The sequence below is a fragment of the Ambystoma mexicanum genome, chromosome 3q (assembly GCF_040938575.1).
Source record: "Ambystoma mexicanum isolate Mex_15411 chromosome 3q, UKY_AmexF1_1, whole genome shotgun sequence".
Lineage (NCBI taxonomy): Eukaryota > Metazoa > Chordata > Amphibia > Caudata > Ambystomatidae > Ambystoma > Ambystoma mexicanum.
Genome location: NC_090926.1, coordinates 622137091 through 622155006, shown reverse-complemented (window position 1 = coordinate 622155006; position 17916 = coordinate 622137091). Strand labels below are relative to the sequence as shown.

Genomic DNA, 17916 nt, shown 5'->3' with positions numbered 1-17916 from the left:
CACTCCCGGTTACTCTAGTGAAAGATCTGGGTGTTAAAATCTCTGCCTTTGTAAGGTCCTACCTAATGTTCCTCAATTTCATGCTGCTGTTGTTTCTGCCCTGGTAATGAGCTGTATCGATTACTGCAACGCGCTCTATCTGGCTCAATCCGCCCATTTAATTGATTGACTTCAGCTCTTGCAGAGTATGGCTGCAAAAGCTGTGCTTCAGCCTTTTGGCTCTCACAGGACCCCTTTTCTACGTCAGCTAAATTGGCTCCCTGGTGGAAAATGTGTGGTGTTTAAATACTTATGCATTGTGCATAGAGCCTTTTACAAACTGGGAGCTGAATATCTTCAGGCAATATATTGTCCCTATGTCCCCTCCAGAGCACTTCACTCTATCGTCTGACCATTCAAGTCCCCCGAATAAAATACTCCCGCATAGGTGGCTGTTCTTTCTCCATTGCTGCAGCAAAAGCTTGGGATTCCATTCTATTTGCCCTCCGGGTTATGGATAACCATCTCTCTTTTCATCGTGCCATGAAGACTCCGGTTCTAAAATTGTGGTTCTGCTTTCTGTTGGTCACCTATGGTTCCTCTAGCCCCAGGATGCCTCAGGGCGGCTGCTTGGCTTTACAAGTTTCATTAACATAACATAACTACAGGGCCGCTAGTGCAGGGCCTGTAATATTTTATTTTCCTTCCGTGAGTACAATACAATCTTTTTTTATTTATACATACAATCAATCAGTTATCGAAATAAAGAGGTTAAACCTGTTGTCTTCATGTACAATACTGAGTCACCAGTACAGCAAATGTTAAATAGATCGAAGCATAACAATTATCCAATAAAAAAATCCAAATTATATAAATCCAAAATGTGGTTATATGATACATTAGATCCAAGTAATTTCCTTGTTAAAAGGCCTCCCAAGTTTGTTTCCTTAAAATTAACAAAAAGAACAGGTTTACCATATGCTAAGGCAGTGAGTCTGCGAAGAAAGGTCAAGCTCTTCCAGTCTAAAGTGAGTTGTTTAATAGTTTCCACGACAGACTAACCACAGACCCTACAGTGGAGATGGGTTCTAGGGATATTTTAATGGGCCCCAATAACTTGATGAGCGTCCACTAAATTGAGCTTCAGCCTAAGGTACATTTTAAGCAACCAGTTGTTAGGAAAAGCCTTATTATACTGTAGTGTAAACGGGTATTTACCAGTGGAAGATTCAGTTACAAGATCCACCACTTTTTGTTTGTCATAGAAGATATTATAGCTTTTTAGTGATGTTTTTGTATACGCTCCTATTAACCGCTGTGGGTATCACAGATCCACACTCACACTATTTATTTGCATCCTGAGTGAGCCGTGCCAGTTGAAAAGGTCACCCAACCACTATCGGTGGAATCATTCTGCATGTAGTCACATGTAGTAAGGTATTAATAGCAGAATTACGAAGGAGCAAGTGTATAATCAAAGTGCCTAGTTCTCGATAAGGCACAACCCCATCAATCCCAAACTCAAGTAGAAGATGTCTTTCCAGTCTCATGACTGCTCTAACATATTCGTCCATATCGCCTGCTTCCTCCAAACCCATCTCTGGTACGCCATCATAGATTGAGCCACCCTCATTCCCCAAGTTGTGAAGCAAGATGACGACCCATCTAGAAGCAGACACATTGCGCCTCAAATAGCCACCAAATAAGTATCAAATCATCTTTTCCAACAATATAGGTGGGGTACCCGGTTGTGCTAGCAATATTGGCGGGGAGTGAGGGGGCCATGCTTGCAGCAGCCATAATTGCAGCCTGATCCCTGTTACATGACCAGAAAAAGAGATTGTAAAAATCTAAACAGGTGTCTGCATATGCTCTTTGCAACTGTATTTGTAGAAGATTCCTCTTTTTAAAAGAAATCCTGGCAGATCCACCTCTAAGGTTCATGCAGTTTTGTCTGTTTCAAGGCAATCCGCTCCACGAAGAACTGACCTCAGCGTTCTAGTTCATTTCCAAGATGGTTGCCGCTAATCGTTTCTCACGAGACATGGCTCCAGACACTTCATTGCAGACTCTTGGTGCAGTGAGCAACATTAGGAACATCGGGGAACTGCAAGACCTGTGTCAATAGTCCTTGGAGTCATCAGTATTCCGCTCAGAGTGCACAGTGACTCATTTTTCAGACGTGTGGCTCGTTTCAGCGTACCACGGGAAAGAGGTGCCTCGCCGCTCCCGCTTGTCACCAACCTAGTGTGCACAGCACAGAAAAAGAAGACGCTGCTATGGGTAAGCAATCACCTTAATGGAAGCGTCTCCTGTATACACCATCGCTCGGCACAAACCATCCCCCACGTTCATCGTGCCTTTGTACTCCACCCCAAGTTTCCAAATTTCACAGTGGACCTATGGGCATGTGTCCTCTAACATTAGGCTTTAACATCATGGATGCAACACCTGCCTCCCCGCAGTCCATCACAAGCTAGTGCATATCTCTCATTAACAACTATGAGAGGCCAACTCCAAGTTGAGAAGGCACAGGAACGTGGAATTCAAAAGACTTGTGAATTCAGACATTGCCACTAATCCGAACTGGTATGCTCACAAACCTTGAATTCTAAAAATATTCTTTCAAAGCAGTCCAAGTGCAAATCAGCTTTACTTAGCTTCACACAAGATAAAGAATGTTTTCTATAACAGCACTTTGTGGCCATACCCGTATTTAAAGTTATAAAATGTTACACTGTTTTGAAACCAACCTGATCTTCAATGAGTTGACCATGACTGCTCAGCCATTAATATGAATAGGCGAGCTAGGATAACCCTGTAGCTTAGCTGTGGGTCAGTGACTAGCCATGAAGCACAGTGCAGAGACCAACTCTCCTGACAAGGGAGCAACATATGCACAGAATGATCTTGAAAAGAAATGCCTATAAAAGAAATCACAGAATGGGTTCAGCCATGTTAGGGGGACAATGTGTTATAATGTTACATTAAGTCTCATTACCTTTTGAACAAATCATTTGTATAGATTGCTTCCACAAATCCTTCGTTGGGGCAGTCTACTACAATGAAGGCCGGACCAGGATCGGTGGGGGTGCATACTTCTTCAGGAAAGATCTGTTAAAAAAAAAAAAAAAAAAAGGTGTTGAGCTCTTTATGGTACTAGTTTTTAAATCTGGTTAGTCAAGCAAGGTATTTTACTAAAAGATAAACTGCTTGAAATAAAGGTTTGACAATGGGATGATTGCACCTAATAAATACAGATACACTTCATGTAGAGAATCATGCTAAACATAAGTTTTTTTTTTTTTTAAGCAAATGATAAGCATAGTTCTAATAAATTTGGATTGCGTAAAAATGTCCATTCTGCCAAGATTACAACATGATACATCCTTTTAAATTCATGAACACACTGACAGATTGCCGACTGTGTGTACTTCGGATGTTGGCCGTGCAATTGTTGATGGACCCCCAGAGGAACAAGATTAATTTTATAATGACAACATAAAGGCATGCAATAACGAGTGATCATAAATGTGAGTAAACAAATATATGGGAGGAGTCTGGGGATGTATTTGAACACTCGAGTCATTCCTTCATATATGCCAGAGTGTTAATTATTTTTCTTTCAAATCCTAGGGGACATTAGATAGGGAAAGCACCACTTGTTGGCTTGAGGTAACACTTGCCCGAGGGCTCTCTAAAGTGACATGTGCTGTAGGACTGCTGAGCCAGCGCTTTCAAGAGCTCTGTGGGGTTTTGGCTTTCTCCAGGTCAGACAATGGGGTCTTATTCTTTGCCGGAAGTACGTCAGGGGGTGGAGACCCTACTAACCTCACCCGAGGAGGACGTCTTCAGACCAGAGGGACCAACCCAGAAGCAGAGGATAACGGAATGACGAGAGACAGAATGGAAATGGAAGACGGACTATGAAGATACAAGGAGTACTATTGTTATGTTTTTGGGGAGATCAAACAGAAGTGACAGATATTGTAAGAAGACAGACCCTGGGGATAAGGGGGAAGGCGAATTGGAGGCGGGTTGGGGTAGCTTGGGTTGTGGGGTACAATGCTGTCCATTTATTGGTTTGCAAACCAGAAATAAAAAGCATCTTGCCATGTCCATTTTCAATACGACTTTTTAGTCCTTTTGTTTTTGATTTTCCCCAATGGTGATCATGAATCATACCTGTTGCGCAAAAGCTGCAGGCCACCAAATCCCAAGGGCCTCCTTCCGGACACCCCAACAAGCACGCAAGACGATAAGGTAGGAGACCCACTAAAATGATCCACGTAGCAGGTAAAAGATCAAATTGTTCTTTATTGATGTATCTCAAACGCCCACCGGCTCCCAAAGCAGTTTACTCCAACTCCTCCAACAGCCTAACTTCTGCATCCTTCTTGTGCATTCCTTACATACCTCAAGTATGGAATGCTACACATCTCCCTTTTTTACACTTATAATATTGACAACCTATTTAAAGGGTGGTGGTGAAGAACTATGACATCAACATGTGGATTATATACAGGAAAAAACTGATTTCATAAGAACATAACGGGCTACATAATAGACATTGAACTGCACTTAACACTATAATATATACAGATGGTAATATGTCAGACAAATAGTTAAAGGAACATCACGTCTTCATTCCACATAGTCTTTCAAATATAATGGTCTACCACAAACACATTCATCACGAGCCAAACAGTGACCATATTTTCCTTAATTTCCTTTATTAAAACATCATTTCTTTCCATCAATATTTTGTTCCATGTGACCCACACCCCTATGTTTAACATTCACATCTGAAACGTTTACTGCTCCATGAAACCCCTCCATAATTTTCACAGGTTTAGAGCAATGAACACCCTTTTCTGCCCTGGTATGAGGAAGCTTTATCCGCACCCAGTCCCCTTCCTCAACCGCACATTTCTTTACTGCCTTCCTTACACCGAAATGGCCGTTCTTATACAATTGTCTCCTTGTAATGTTCTCCTTGACCAGACTAAAATCTATAACCTTCGGGCATGCTCTGCCTAACCAAGGTGAACAAACTCTGGAGTTAGGTTTCCTTATCCTCAACATCTAAAAAGGCGAAACCCATGTTGTGGCATGAGGGGTAAACCTATGCGCCACCGCTGTGTCTTCTGCTGCTTTCATGCAATCTCCATTCTCTGAGATAGCATACTTAATACTATTTTTAATGACTATTGAATCTCTCAACAATTGTGTTTGTCTCTGGGTGATAAAATCGAACTGTTTTTATGCTCTATGCCGTTCCTTTTAAGAAACATCTCAATTTCTTCAGGCACCAGTTGAACACCATTATCCATCACTATTGTAGTTGGATAGCCTTCTCTCAAATATTTCCTCCAAGAACTTAATGATATCCTTGGAAGAGATATTCTGTACCCACGAAATCTTCACCCATTTAAACAGTATATCCATTAAAACAATGCAATACTGCAAAGTCCTTTGACTCTAAACCTACATACTCCCAAGGTACGGACGGAACAGACATTAATGTCAGGGGTTCTATTCTTGCAACACATCCATTGGCGGCAGCCTTACATATCTGACAATCCCTGATTAATCTCTCCACCTGCAAATCCATTCCAGGTCACCAGTAGTCCTCTTGCTTGGTCTTTGTCATGCTTGGATGTCCTTCATGCACAATCTCAAGAATATTCTTCCTCACACTAGCAGGTGAAAACACTTTGTCTCCCCTCAAAAATGTACCTTTATTTATTAGCAACTCATCAAACACATGCCTCACGGCATCCGGAATAGTTCCTTTCCTGATCTCACTACCTTCGAGACCGCATACAATGCGCTCTTCAACATCTCCAAGTACTTCATCTGCTAACATAGCTTCCTCCCGCTCTTTCGGAAACTACATCTTGGTCGATACTTAAAACCTGATCCTCATCATTACCATGGTAATCCTCAACTACATTCGTCAACCTGGAAAGACAATCTGCTGCCTTGTTCTTCACCCCAGGTACGTATTCCATCTCCCAAATGTAATCTTGCAAACTTGCAACCCACTTACGTATTCTTGAAGAGAAATCCTTTTGTCATAAAAATTTCCTTTAAAGGCTTGTGATCAGATCTGACAACAAATCTCACACCCCAAAGAAATGGGTGGAACTTATCAATGGCCCACTTAATTGCTAACAACTCTTTCAATTGTGGAATAAATATGTTCTGCTTCCCTCAAAACTATGGATGCAAATGCAACGGAACAATCTTAATTTCTCTGAGAAAGCACTGCACCCAACCCATGATTACTCGCATCTGTTGTGAGAATACCTTTCTTGTTGGGGTCAAAACTCTTCAAAATGGGGGCCTTCTTACAAAGACAGTTTTATTTCCTAGAACTCACATTCACATTCATCATCCCATTGAAATCTCATTCCTTTCTTCACAAGCTTTCTCATGTGAACAGCTTTACTCGCTAAATCAGGGATACATTTGGCAAAATATTCAGCCGTTCATACAAAAGAGATCCTTTCCTTGTTTTTGGGACTGGGAACATTCCAAATATTATTCACCAGATCTCTTTGGTATAATACGATGTTTAGATAGCTCATGCCCTAGATATTGTATGGCGGATATATGGAATTTGCACTTATCTTTACTTGGTGTTAAACCAGCATCCTTGAATAATTACAACGCTAAATCTGGCATTGTGCTTTTCAACACTTATCCCATAAACTAACATCATCTTGAAAACACAATACCCCCTGCATATGTTGAAACAATTGATACATGATGCATTGAAACACAGCTGCTGCAGATACCAGACCAAAGGGCATGTAATTACACTGAAACAAACCCTCTGGGTTAATAAAAGTTGTTATATTTCTAGAGGATGGGTGTAAGACAATTTGGTGGTACGCAGACTTAAAATCTAAAGTACTTGCGACTTCTGCTCCATTAATCATGCCCAACATCTCTGTTATATTAGGTAAAGGTAGAGGAGTGGTAACTTGGGTCGTGCCACACGTGCCCTTTCAGTTAATACAGTCCACAGTAGACCCAGATGGGAGAATGGTGGCGATGCGAGGAATGCTGGAGAATAAAGAAATGTGTATTATCAACACATATGCCCCAAACCAGGATACAGTGGCTTATTTCAAGACCCTGTACGGTAAAGTTAGTCAGTACATAGAAGGCACAGTCATATGGGGAGGGGATTTCAACTGTACGCTAGACCCCAGAGTGGACAGATCAGATAGGAAACTAGACAGGCCTACCCTGGCAGCCAAAACCCAGAGAACCCTGATCGGCGATCTTTAGCTAGTATATATATGGAGGCAACACCACCCAGAGGATAGGCATTACTCTCATTACTCCAGCCCACAAAACCTGTATACACACGACTAGATTACATGTTTGCCAACCCAGAACTTACCGGGGGGATAGTGAGCTCGGAATATAAAGCAAGGTTCTTATCGGACCACTCACCCTTGATCTTAACGTGGCAACACCAGCCCCCCAGAGCCAAGATCCCAATATGGCGGCTTAGGGCAGAGGCACTGAAGGATACAGGGTTCAGAGAGGACCTAAGAGAGGAGATAATAGAATATTTCAAAAAGAACACCGGCAGCGTAGAATCGGAAAGTACCTTATGGGAGGCATTTAAGGTAGTGGTGAGAGTGGCAGCAATATCAAAATCCAAAGGGCTCCAAGGGGGCATAATGAAAGCACTGCAAAAAACAGAAAGGAAATTAGAAGAAATTATGAGTAAAGGGAGCACCTCACAGGAAGATGGCAAAGCTACGAGCCTATTGCAGCAAGAATGCAGGGAACACTGGGAGAGACTATGCAACTTAAACTACAAGAAATACGGAGAAAGACAACACGCTGGGGGAGATAAGCCGGGTAGGCTGTTGGCATGGCTATACAAACAGGAGACAGCTAGATCAGCGATAAGGGAGATAAGGGAGTGAGTGGTCGAATAGCGGATACCCAAGAGAGCATAAATGAGGGATTCCTACAATTCCATCAACACCTATACGAAGATGCAGGAGTAGCAGATAACGAGATTAGGGAGATACTGGAGGACATCAGGTTACCCAAACTGAGTGTTTAAGAGAAAGAGAGCCTAGACGCCCCTATTACATTGGAGGAGCTAGAAATGGTGGTTGGGCAATTACCTACCGGCAAAGCCCCAGGAACGGATGGGCTCCCTAGTGAGTTTTATAAAACCTATAGGTCGGAGGTGCTCCTCCCACTGCTGGCAATGTTAAACAAGGCCTTTGAGATAGGGAAACTACCGGAATCTCAGAGAGGCAATAATCATCCGGCATCTCAAACCAAATAAGCCTAGCATAGATTGTGGGTCGTACAGACCACTGTCCATGTTGAACCAAGATAGTAAAATACTCACGGTGGTGCTAGCAAACAGACTTCGACAGGTTATAAGCAAACTGATACATCATGATCAGACAGGATATGTCCCGTGTAGGAGTATAGCTGACAGACTGCTCCATCACGTCATGGAACAGACAGAGAGATTCAAACGAGTTTGCAATTGTCTCACTAGACACAGTGAAAGCCTTCAATTCAGTAAGGTGGCCATGGCTGATGACAGCCCTGAAGGAATATGGAATGGGGTCTGGGTACTTGAGGTGGGTGAAGCTGTTGTACAGCTCGCCTCTTGCTAGAGTGAAAACGGGAGCAATCAAATGGCAGCTCAGTAGGGGCACCAGACAGGGCTGCCCATGGTCTTTGATGCTGTATATCCTCGCACTGGAACCCCTAGCAAAATATTTGAGGCAACAATATGAAGAGATAGGGGTGCACACTAGGGAGGAGCCGCACCTAATATCACTGTACGCAGACGACATGCTGTTGTATCTAAGGTATCCAGAGGAAAACCTGCAATACATCCTCGAAGTAATGGAACGATTTGCGTCCTTCTCCGGCATTGCGGTCAAACCCCAAGAAGTCGTGCATATTCCCCTTAGGGAGATATAACTGCATTGCGCAGGACAACCTACCGGTATTACAAATACCCTGGGAGACTAGCACGTTTAGATATCAGGGGGATGATATTTACCACGAGATAGAAGAGGAACATAAACATAACACGGAGAAAGCAGTAGTTAACAATCGAAAACAGTATGAAGTTCTGGGCTAAACTCCCCCTGGCTATGATGGGAAGGGCGGCATGGTGAACACATGCAATGCAACAATCCAGGGGTGGTGCAACTAACGGCTCCCCCTCGCGCCGTGAGACCCCTGCAATCCACCTAGGGGTGTCAAGGTATTAGTTTTATGACGGTACAATAACCTTCTTGCCAAATGACGGTATATCATGGTTATCGCGGTATAGCAGGTGGAGTTAACTAATCTTAACAAATATTTTCTAAAAGGTCATGAATTGCAGGTTTATCATCACAAACAAAACCAGGCACCCAGGGCCAGAATTGGCCTTTTCAACATACTTTCCACTGAAATGCCACCCCTTGCTTCCACCAAACACAAACACGTGTGGAAAGGAGGGAGGGGGGGGTCCTGCTGCGACTGGCAAAGCAAACTGAATAGCTTTTCTTAAGTGGTCCTTTAGGCTTTTTGCTCCCCCACTGGCTACTGGTGAAGATGAACATGTTGCCATCTTGATAATCTGCATGCCACAGATCAATGGAGTCCGATGGTAGTATATGCTTGTGCGCATACACACACACACGCACACACACTCTCTCTCTTTATGTTACAGCCTTTAGTTTACTTCAGGGCCAAAAGGTGTTCAGTAATCACAGACATGTTACCCTTTGGTATGGCAGCAGGGAATACCCACAGAGATGATTACATTTCGCAGTGTGACTTTATATGTAAATTCAATGAAAGAACCAGGCAAATCCCCCATTGTCATACGTTTAGAAAACATTATCCATTATAAATATATAAACCCCAAAGCCACCAACCCAAAGTCCCGGGAGGATAGCTCAGCGGCAACGTGCGTGCCTTGGAAGCAAGACGACACGAAGCAACACAGGTTTGATCCCTGGGTCCGAGCTTAGAAACCTCTGGGTGCTTAAGTGCGTTCTAAATACGCAACGAAGACAAAAACAATTAGGCAACTAAATAAACAAAACCAATTTCTTTAACAGCGCCTCGATGCCCGCAGGCTGTGTGAACACTTTAAACAAAAATGTACATTAAAAAAAATACCCTCTTCCTTCTTGGCACTGTATTTATTCTTCCTATTGCTAACATATTGCTTTTGTGTCAGGCACGTGTGGTTTATGGAATGGCATTAAAAACTGCTCAAACTGAAACTACTTAGCAGACGGCACATCCAACAGTGCAAGACCAAGACTGTGCAGCACTTGCTTACTGCAGCCTTTCCAAATCAGATTGAAAAGCCCACTTAACGGTATGAACGGTATACCGGTATAAACAATGTGACGGTTATTATTGTTCAATTAAGTGGTTCACGGTATCTTTAACAGTATACCGTAATACCGTTACATCCCTAAATCCACCTGACTGACATTTACAGCCAGGGAGCTGGAACAGGTTTGGATTGCCACAGAACATTTTTACATCTACTCCTGTGGTATATCAATGTCCATGGTCAGATCCTTCTTTCATCCTTTTCCATGTCATTCCATCGGCAGTTTTTTTTTGCCGCAATTTTTTGCCGCAATAACTCTTCAAATTTTTTTTCCAGAGGGAGTTAGCCCCACAAACCACCCTTCTAACCTATTTACAATCTAGTCCCCACACACACCTACACCTTATATCCCTCTAACCACCCACCCCATATTTTTCGATTTTTTTTGCAGTAAATAAAACAGCCAGTGGGAAAAAAAACGCTGATGAACGAACGTCGTACCCTTTACTCCACCTGGATATTATATGTGAAGACAAGCTAAGATACACAAAAAAACAAAGTCAGTGGAAAACAACACGGAATATTAAGAAATTGACCCCTACATTTATGAGCAAATGGCTACAGCCACTAGCAATAAGTTTGGAATTTTTAGAAAATGCTAACAGAATGAGTGAGAAAATTCAGATGACCCTACAAAAAGCTGTGGACTCTCCGGCACCCAAAATAACCAAACTGTTACCTATCAGGAAAACCAACAGTTTGTTCACACCAGAAATACAGAAATACAGAAATACAGAGCCTTCAATCAAATAAAAATAAATACTTTTATAAATGGAAACTTTCTAAGTCAGAAAGGGACAGACAAACCTTTAATGGGGCAGCCAGAGCTTTAAAAATGGCCACAATAGAAGAAAAAAGAAAAATGCTGGACAGTAGAATACATAAGGCACAACATGAGTCTAAAGAACGGTTTGAAATCCTAAAAGAATTGGAAACACCTTGGCCGCCACCAGAGAATCTGCCATTCAAAGATGCAGAATGGTGTGCCTCTGTACAAAAAAGCAATGTTAAATAAACTTGATGGGATTAAACAAAATATAGAGCTGAAGAGAAGTAGTTCCAGTCAAAGTAGACAGTGAGCAAACTTCTGATAATACTATGACGCCTGTTTAATTTTCACCCGGCAACACAGACAGAACCTATCGCAATCATTAGACCGACAAATTGTAAGAGGGAGTCTTGTCCGGCAGAGTTATTCAAAACCTTCTCTGTGTCGATGATTGAAGTCCTGAAAACAGCATGGATATCTCCACTTATAAAAAAACCTGGGTTATGTCCTTAAAATGCACTTAATTACAGGCCCATAACCAACACCCCGTACTTATTGAAGATCTTAGATCAGGTTGTAGATATCCAGAACTCAGAGTTTCGGAAAAATCATAAAGGTACTACATGAAAGGCAATCTGGTTTTAGACAGGGCCATTGTACAAAGACAGCTTCACTGGACCTTAAATCCAATTTTCTGCGTACCATGGACAATGGTGGAACATCGCTTCTAATGTTATTAGATTTATCAGCCGCCTTCGACCTGGTCGACCATCAGCTATTAGTCGCCAGGTTGAGGGAGGTAGCCAAATTCTCCAATACTGCATCAGCTTGGATTCAATCCTTTCTGTCTAATAGAACACTTGGGGTGTGCAGCGACAGTGCGGAAGCTACAACCCCTCCCCCACCCAAGTGTCTTGTTTTTTGGAGTTCCCCAGGGTGCTGGTTTATCACTCTCTCTATAATATCTTTACTGGCCCAAAAATCCAGTAGAATTCATCAACTATGCGGATGACACACAATGTGTCATCCCGCTGCCAGGAAATTATGAGCCAGACTCTAAGATTGAACAAAGTTTATGACATCATCCAAGCATGAATGGTTGAAACCGGACTCGCATTGAACAAAGAAAAGACAGAACCTATGGTTATTGGAACCCCTAAGAGAATAGAAAAGTTAGGGGAAAATTACAAAAATGTCACCTTGGCAGGACACCACATAGAAACTAAAACAAAAGTGAACACATTAGGCGTTGTACTGGATCAGCATCTTAACATAACATGAGAGCGCACGTGAGACACATGGTAGCCTTATCTGCATACCATCTAAAATTACTTACACAGATCCGTCCCTTTATTTCAAAAGCCAACTGTGAAATCATAGCTAGAGCGATTATTGGATAGAAGATGGATTACAGTGGCAGTCTTCTTTTGGGTATCAATAAGACAGTTTGTAAGACTACAGGTCATACAGAACAGCGCAGTCAGGCTAAGGAGATCCGACCATGTAACCAAAGGAAGAAGAAATTGGTTACCCATTAAAGATAGGGTACAGTTCCGGGTACTTGTAATAATACACAAGTGCATGTTAGGATGCATGTAAAGGAGTTGAAATGATGAGTCAGGAGTCCAAGTTAGGTTAGGAGACTTTAGTGGGTTCGTAGTACAAGATACAGGTAATAAGGTTACAGGTAGGACAAGACTAAGGGAGGGAAGCATCCACCGGTCCCCCTCTGCCCAGATCATTTTCCAACTCGCACAGGGAGAACCTTGGCAATCATACCATCACATTCTAGATGGAATACACCACACTGAACATTCCAAACTCAGCCTCACACATACATAGGGAATTGCCACAGACACAGGATAGGTTAGAACATAACAGTGCATCACACCCACAGCACCTGTATATCTTTCAAGGTACATGCATGTGAAGTCGAATACAAGAACGCTCATATCAAATGGCACACTACAGCTCAAAGAGCCGAGATGCACACTCTACCAGGTTAATAAGAGTGCTTTTTATGCAGCTGCCCCAAAGGCCTGGAACTCTCTACCAGAAGAAATTAGAAAGATCAACTTAGTTGAAAACTTTAAGAATTAAAAACATATCTTTTCAACTAACCTGCTAACTGCCTCTATGATAACCATGCCCCCAAGTTTCCCATAACCTGAGCTTCATGTTTCTATGTTTGACTGTTAGTCCTTGTCGCGCCCATATGCCTCCGGGTTCTGAGGAGCACGTTATAAATGTGTAAAGTAAAGAGGTCAGCCATTCCAGTGCCCGTTTCGAGATAACAAGGGTATTGTGGAGCTTTTGTAGGAGGATGGAAAGGTTGACAGTGTCAAAGGCAGAAGAGAGATCAAGTAGGATGAGGACAGCTGGGGAGTTGGAGTCCAGGGATGCGGACAGCTCTTCACAGGTGTTCAGAAGAGTTGTTTCTGTGCCATGGATCCTGGAAATCCAGATTGATGATCGTGGAGAACACGGACAAGTTCAGTGTGCGAGTTGAGTTAGGGCAAGGCCAACTTCTCCAGCAGTTAAATGGGTTGGTCGGGTGAAAAACAAATGTGTTCAGGATGTCCTGAGTTTTGGTGGCAAAGTGTGTGTGGTCTGTGTGTTGCAGAGGGCCTGCGAAGGAAGAGGGGGAGGAGACTGTGGAAGGGTTGGTTAGCTCCCTGCATATTTTAAAACGTTCAGCCGTGTTATTGGATGCACCCGATATCCGTGCCTGAATGCAGGCCCTTTTCTTGGCATGGATGGAGAGTCTGTATTGCCTTTGGAGCAGGTAGCAGGCCAGTTTATCAGAGGGTGAACCTGAGGTTTGTCACTTCCGTTCTGCTGCTCTGCACTTTCATTTCAGGGCTGCAAGTTCAGAGTCATACGTGGTGCTACACTTGGGGGCGGGTTTCAGACGGCTCCTCATGAGTGTGGCAAGGATGTTAAGAGTATTGGTGATGGCTGAATGAAGGTCGCTGAGAGTAGAGTCAGTTGCAGATTCCGAGGTAGGCGGCAAGGGGGGGGGCCCAGGGGGGAGAATGAAGGTAAAAGCAAAGGCAGTGGTTGACACTTGTTTCATTGGGCGAATGTTCGATAACGAGGCCGGCAGGGCTTTTGAGGGTGCGGTAGGAGGGCTGAAGGGACCTAGGTGGGAGGAAAGGAAAGCATGGTCAGACCAAGAGAGAGGGGTGACCAGCGGGGGAGCGAGAGAGAGAAGTCCAAGTGGATGATGGTGTCCAGGGTGTGTCCAGCCGAGCGGGTTGGACGTGAGGGCAGAATGGAGAGAGAGAGAGAGAGAGAGTCGCAGAGGTCAATGGAGAGAGTTGATGCTGAGACAGGGGCATCCAATTGGAAGTTGAAGTCACGCAAGAGAAGGAGGTTGGAGGTGGTTGAAAATAAGGATGAGCAGAAATCAGCCCATTCATAGAGGAACATGGTAGTAGCGCCTGGAGGTCGGGAGATATGATAGGTTATTGATAACGCGCTTAATACCTAGAGGTTCCAAAGCACGGACCCGGGGATCGAACCTGTGTTGCTCTGTGTCGTCTTGCTTCCAGGGCAAGCACATTGACCCTGAGCTATCCTACCGAGATGGTAGCAATGATCAGAGTGGAGGAGGGAGATATGACCAACTTGCAAGCCAGGCTCTTGATGGAAGTATAGAGTTGGGTGGGTACGATGGAAGAAGGAACCCACTCAGGACAGATTAAGGCTACCCCACCACCAGCACAGTGAGGTTGAGGCTCGTGAATGATCTTGAAGCCTTCAGGGAGGAGGGAGTCAAAAGCAGTGACTGAGCTGGCATTGAACTCTCGGTGAGAGCTAGAATGTAGAGGTCAGCGTCTTCAAGAGGGCGGCAGATGTCAGCAGAGTGTTTGTTGCCTGAGGGGCACTGAGTCGCCAGGTGGAGGAGGTCTCTGCCTTTGAAGGTTTTCTGAGGAGTACAGAGGCATGGTACTCCAGGCAGATGGGGGAGGGACAAAGGGGTGAGGGGAGAGGCAGAAGGAAGGAAGTTAATGAGGGAAGGCAGGAACTGGTAAAAGAGAATGCGGTTGGGTTGAGGACCCTGAACCAGGATAGTGCCAGTGTGGTAGACAATAACAGTGCAACGTGAGGATGAAAAGCCAGCCAAAAGGACTTCCCACTTAGTGCCACCGTTAATGGGAGAGGAAGTGAAAGGGGAGAGAGTAGAGATGAGGAGTTCAAAGATCTGGAGACGGGACAGAGAAACGGATATCCATGACGACCTCTCTGTAGGTTGTGCTGAAATAGGTGTCTGCGATGGGAAGGCCAGGGTTGGCAAGAAAGATGATGTTCTGTGCTTTTTTATTCCACACTTAGTGAGAGGGAGATAGAGTAGCAATTGGAGACGATAGGAGAGATGGGGAGTGTAATTAGTGTGGCAGAGGGAAGTTGAAAGGAGAAGGGTGACTGCACTGCACAGTTCTCGTCTAATCCCACCCACAGGTTGCCTAGTAGTAACAAAATGAGAACAAAATGCAATGCAAATGTGCACGCAGGATGGAAGAGGCACAAATGCAGTGCAATTAGGGTGCAGCATGTAAAATACACACAGCTAAATTCAATGAAAAGGCACACATGCAGTGAAATTAGGGTGCAGGAGGTAAAATACACAGAGCAATATTCGGTTTTGTGCAACGGACACGCAGAGAGAGTGCAGAGAAAGGGATGAGGCGAATGAAAGTGAGATGGGCAAAGATATAGATCAGGGTGCTAGTGGAGGAGGCAGATGAATAGATTCAGCCATCACTCACTGGAGGCTCAACAGTTTATAGCGGTGCTGAGGCCCGAGTTCATGGGAGAGCAGGATGTACAAAGCAGGCTGCAGCAAAGTTTGTGGTGGGGTCAAAGGATGGGGGCCCTCCTAGGCCCAGACAGGCACAGACTCAGTGGTCCCAGGAGCAACCGGCCAGCCGAACAGGGGTCAGCTTGGCACTTGTGCCAGAAGCCAGGGCAGAGTTTTTTAAACACTGCAGTACTTAGTGGGCAGTAGCAGTTGATGTGGTGCCCAGCCCTCATCGATTCATAAAACAATCATTGTCATACTTCGTTGAGCACAGCAGGAGCATAAACAGTTGCTAGTAGGGAACACAGTGGCAGGAGCACGAATCCAGTAGGGCCAGGCTCTCCAAAAATTATTGTGGGGGCTGCACAACACCCATTAGGATTAAGGCTATGAAGTCACAACTAGCACACCAGAGTCCATCCCATAGCCCTGATGTAACTTCAGTCATCCAGTGCGTCTCATTCAATTTAGTGAAATGCACAGCGCGGGAGGGTGGCAGGGGGAGGAGGGGTCAACCAATATGCCGTTTATTTCAAGCTTCCATGTATGATCCATGCTGACCCCAGTTGGGGGGTGGGGGAGTCCCAATGCGTTACTGTATTGGGGCAGATGGCGCCCGTCGCCAATGAGAAGGGACAAAGAAAATGTGGCCCACAGCGGGGACCGCAGTGAAGCTCTGGGGAGCAAAAATTAAGAGTCCAAGGCAGTGTGGATGTCCTCCCGCAGGCAGTGGCCTCAGTCACAAATAAAGCTTGTGGGGGAGAGCATCAGAAATGGAGACCAGGCCCACTGCAGGATCACACGAAGTCTGCCGATCCCCTGCCTACCTACGCGATGCCGCTGACTGCTGCTGGGCAGACGACGTAACCTCTGAGGAGGGAGTCACCCGACAGCTGCCATCTTTTTTCAGAACATCAGGTCTCAAGGCTAAGTATCAGGGCTTCGAGTAAGCCAAAGCCAGTTGAGTGTGGCTGGGTGCTCTCCGTCTTCTCAGTTCCAAGGATCCTTCTGCAGCAGTGGGTCAAGAACGGCCCAGGAGCATATAATCGCTGCTACAGGCTCTGGGCCATCACTGCTCCGGGCCATTGCAACTCCATTACAGAGCCACTATTACTGTATCAGCCATTTTCTCCCTTCCCAACATTCACCCCTTTTGTTACTTCTACAGTAACAAACTACCCTCCCACCCAAAAATGCACTCATTCTCCCTTCCCTTCTCACAGCCTCTTCATATGGTGAGATTCCCTTTTCTGGTATCCAAGCCCTACACACGGACCGTAGACTCTCCCCTGATCATGCATACGCCTCAGGTGTGCATGTAATATAAATACATACCCAATTGCCTGCAGGATCCACCCATACTTCCTTATAATTCTCTGAGTCAGGGGGTTGGGGGTGCGTACAATAATGGTGTAATATCTACTTCGTCTCCATAGGGGAATGGGGATCATGTGAGGGATGGGGTGGTCAGTCTGTATTTCACTATCTTTTGTGTTGCGAGGTACCTTTGAAACCCCAATTGACACCATCATCATTGCGCTATAAGGCACTGCTTTGGCACAACACAGGGGGCCCATTTGTCAGGTGCAGAAGATGACCAAGACGAACACAATGACATGTACCAGCATCTTCCCGATGGCGCCCAACCAGGACGGGGCCCCAATCGAATGCAACATCAAACCAGTTATTTCCTTGTATCCCTCCTTTCTTGATGTGAACTCCTAGACCATGTACAGCTGCAATTATGTGAGATAATGATCTGTCTCTGTGTCTTCAGGAGGTATGAACGTGCAGCACAAATCCTCGATTTTTCGGCACACGCCTCAGTCTATTGCTGTCAGCATTTCGAGGATGTAGCGGTTCTGCATCATCAGTCTCAGGCCCGCAGCTCGACCTTTATGACATTTAACCCATGCTCGGTATCATTTGCCAACTTAACTAGTTCCCAGCAAACAA

The 17916-nt window shown here is 44.6% G+C and overlaps 1 protein-coding gene across 1 annotated transcript in view; it reads right to left on the bottom strand.

The window, feature by feature from the left end:
- The window catches only part of ELAC2 (elaC ribonuclease Z 2), a 972577-nt gene that overhangs the window by 620424 nt on the left and 334237 nt on the right, over nucleotides 1–17916 (bottom strand). The window contains exon 11 of the mRNA XM_069654514.1: nucleotides 2981–3093. Within this exon, the coding sequence (XP_069510615.1) occupies nucleotides 2981–3093 (113 nt within the window). The remainder of the gene's footprint in view (nucleotides 1–2980; nucleotides 3094–17916) is intronic.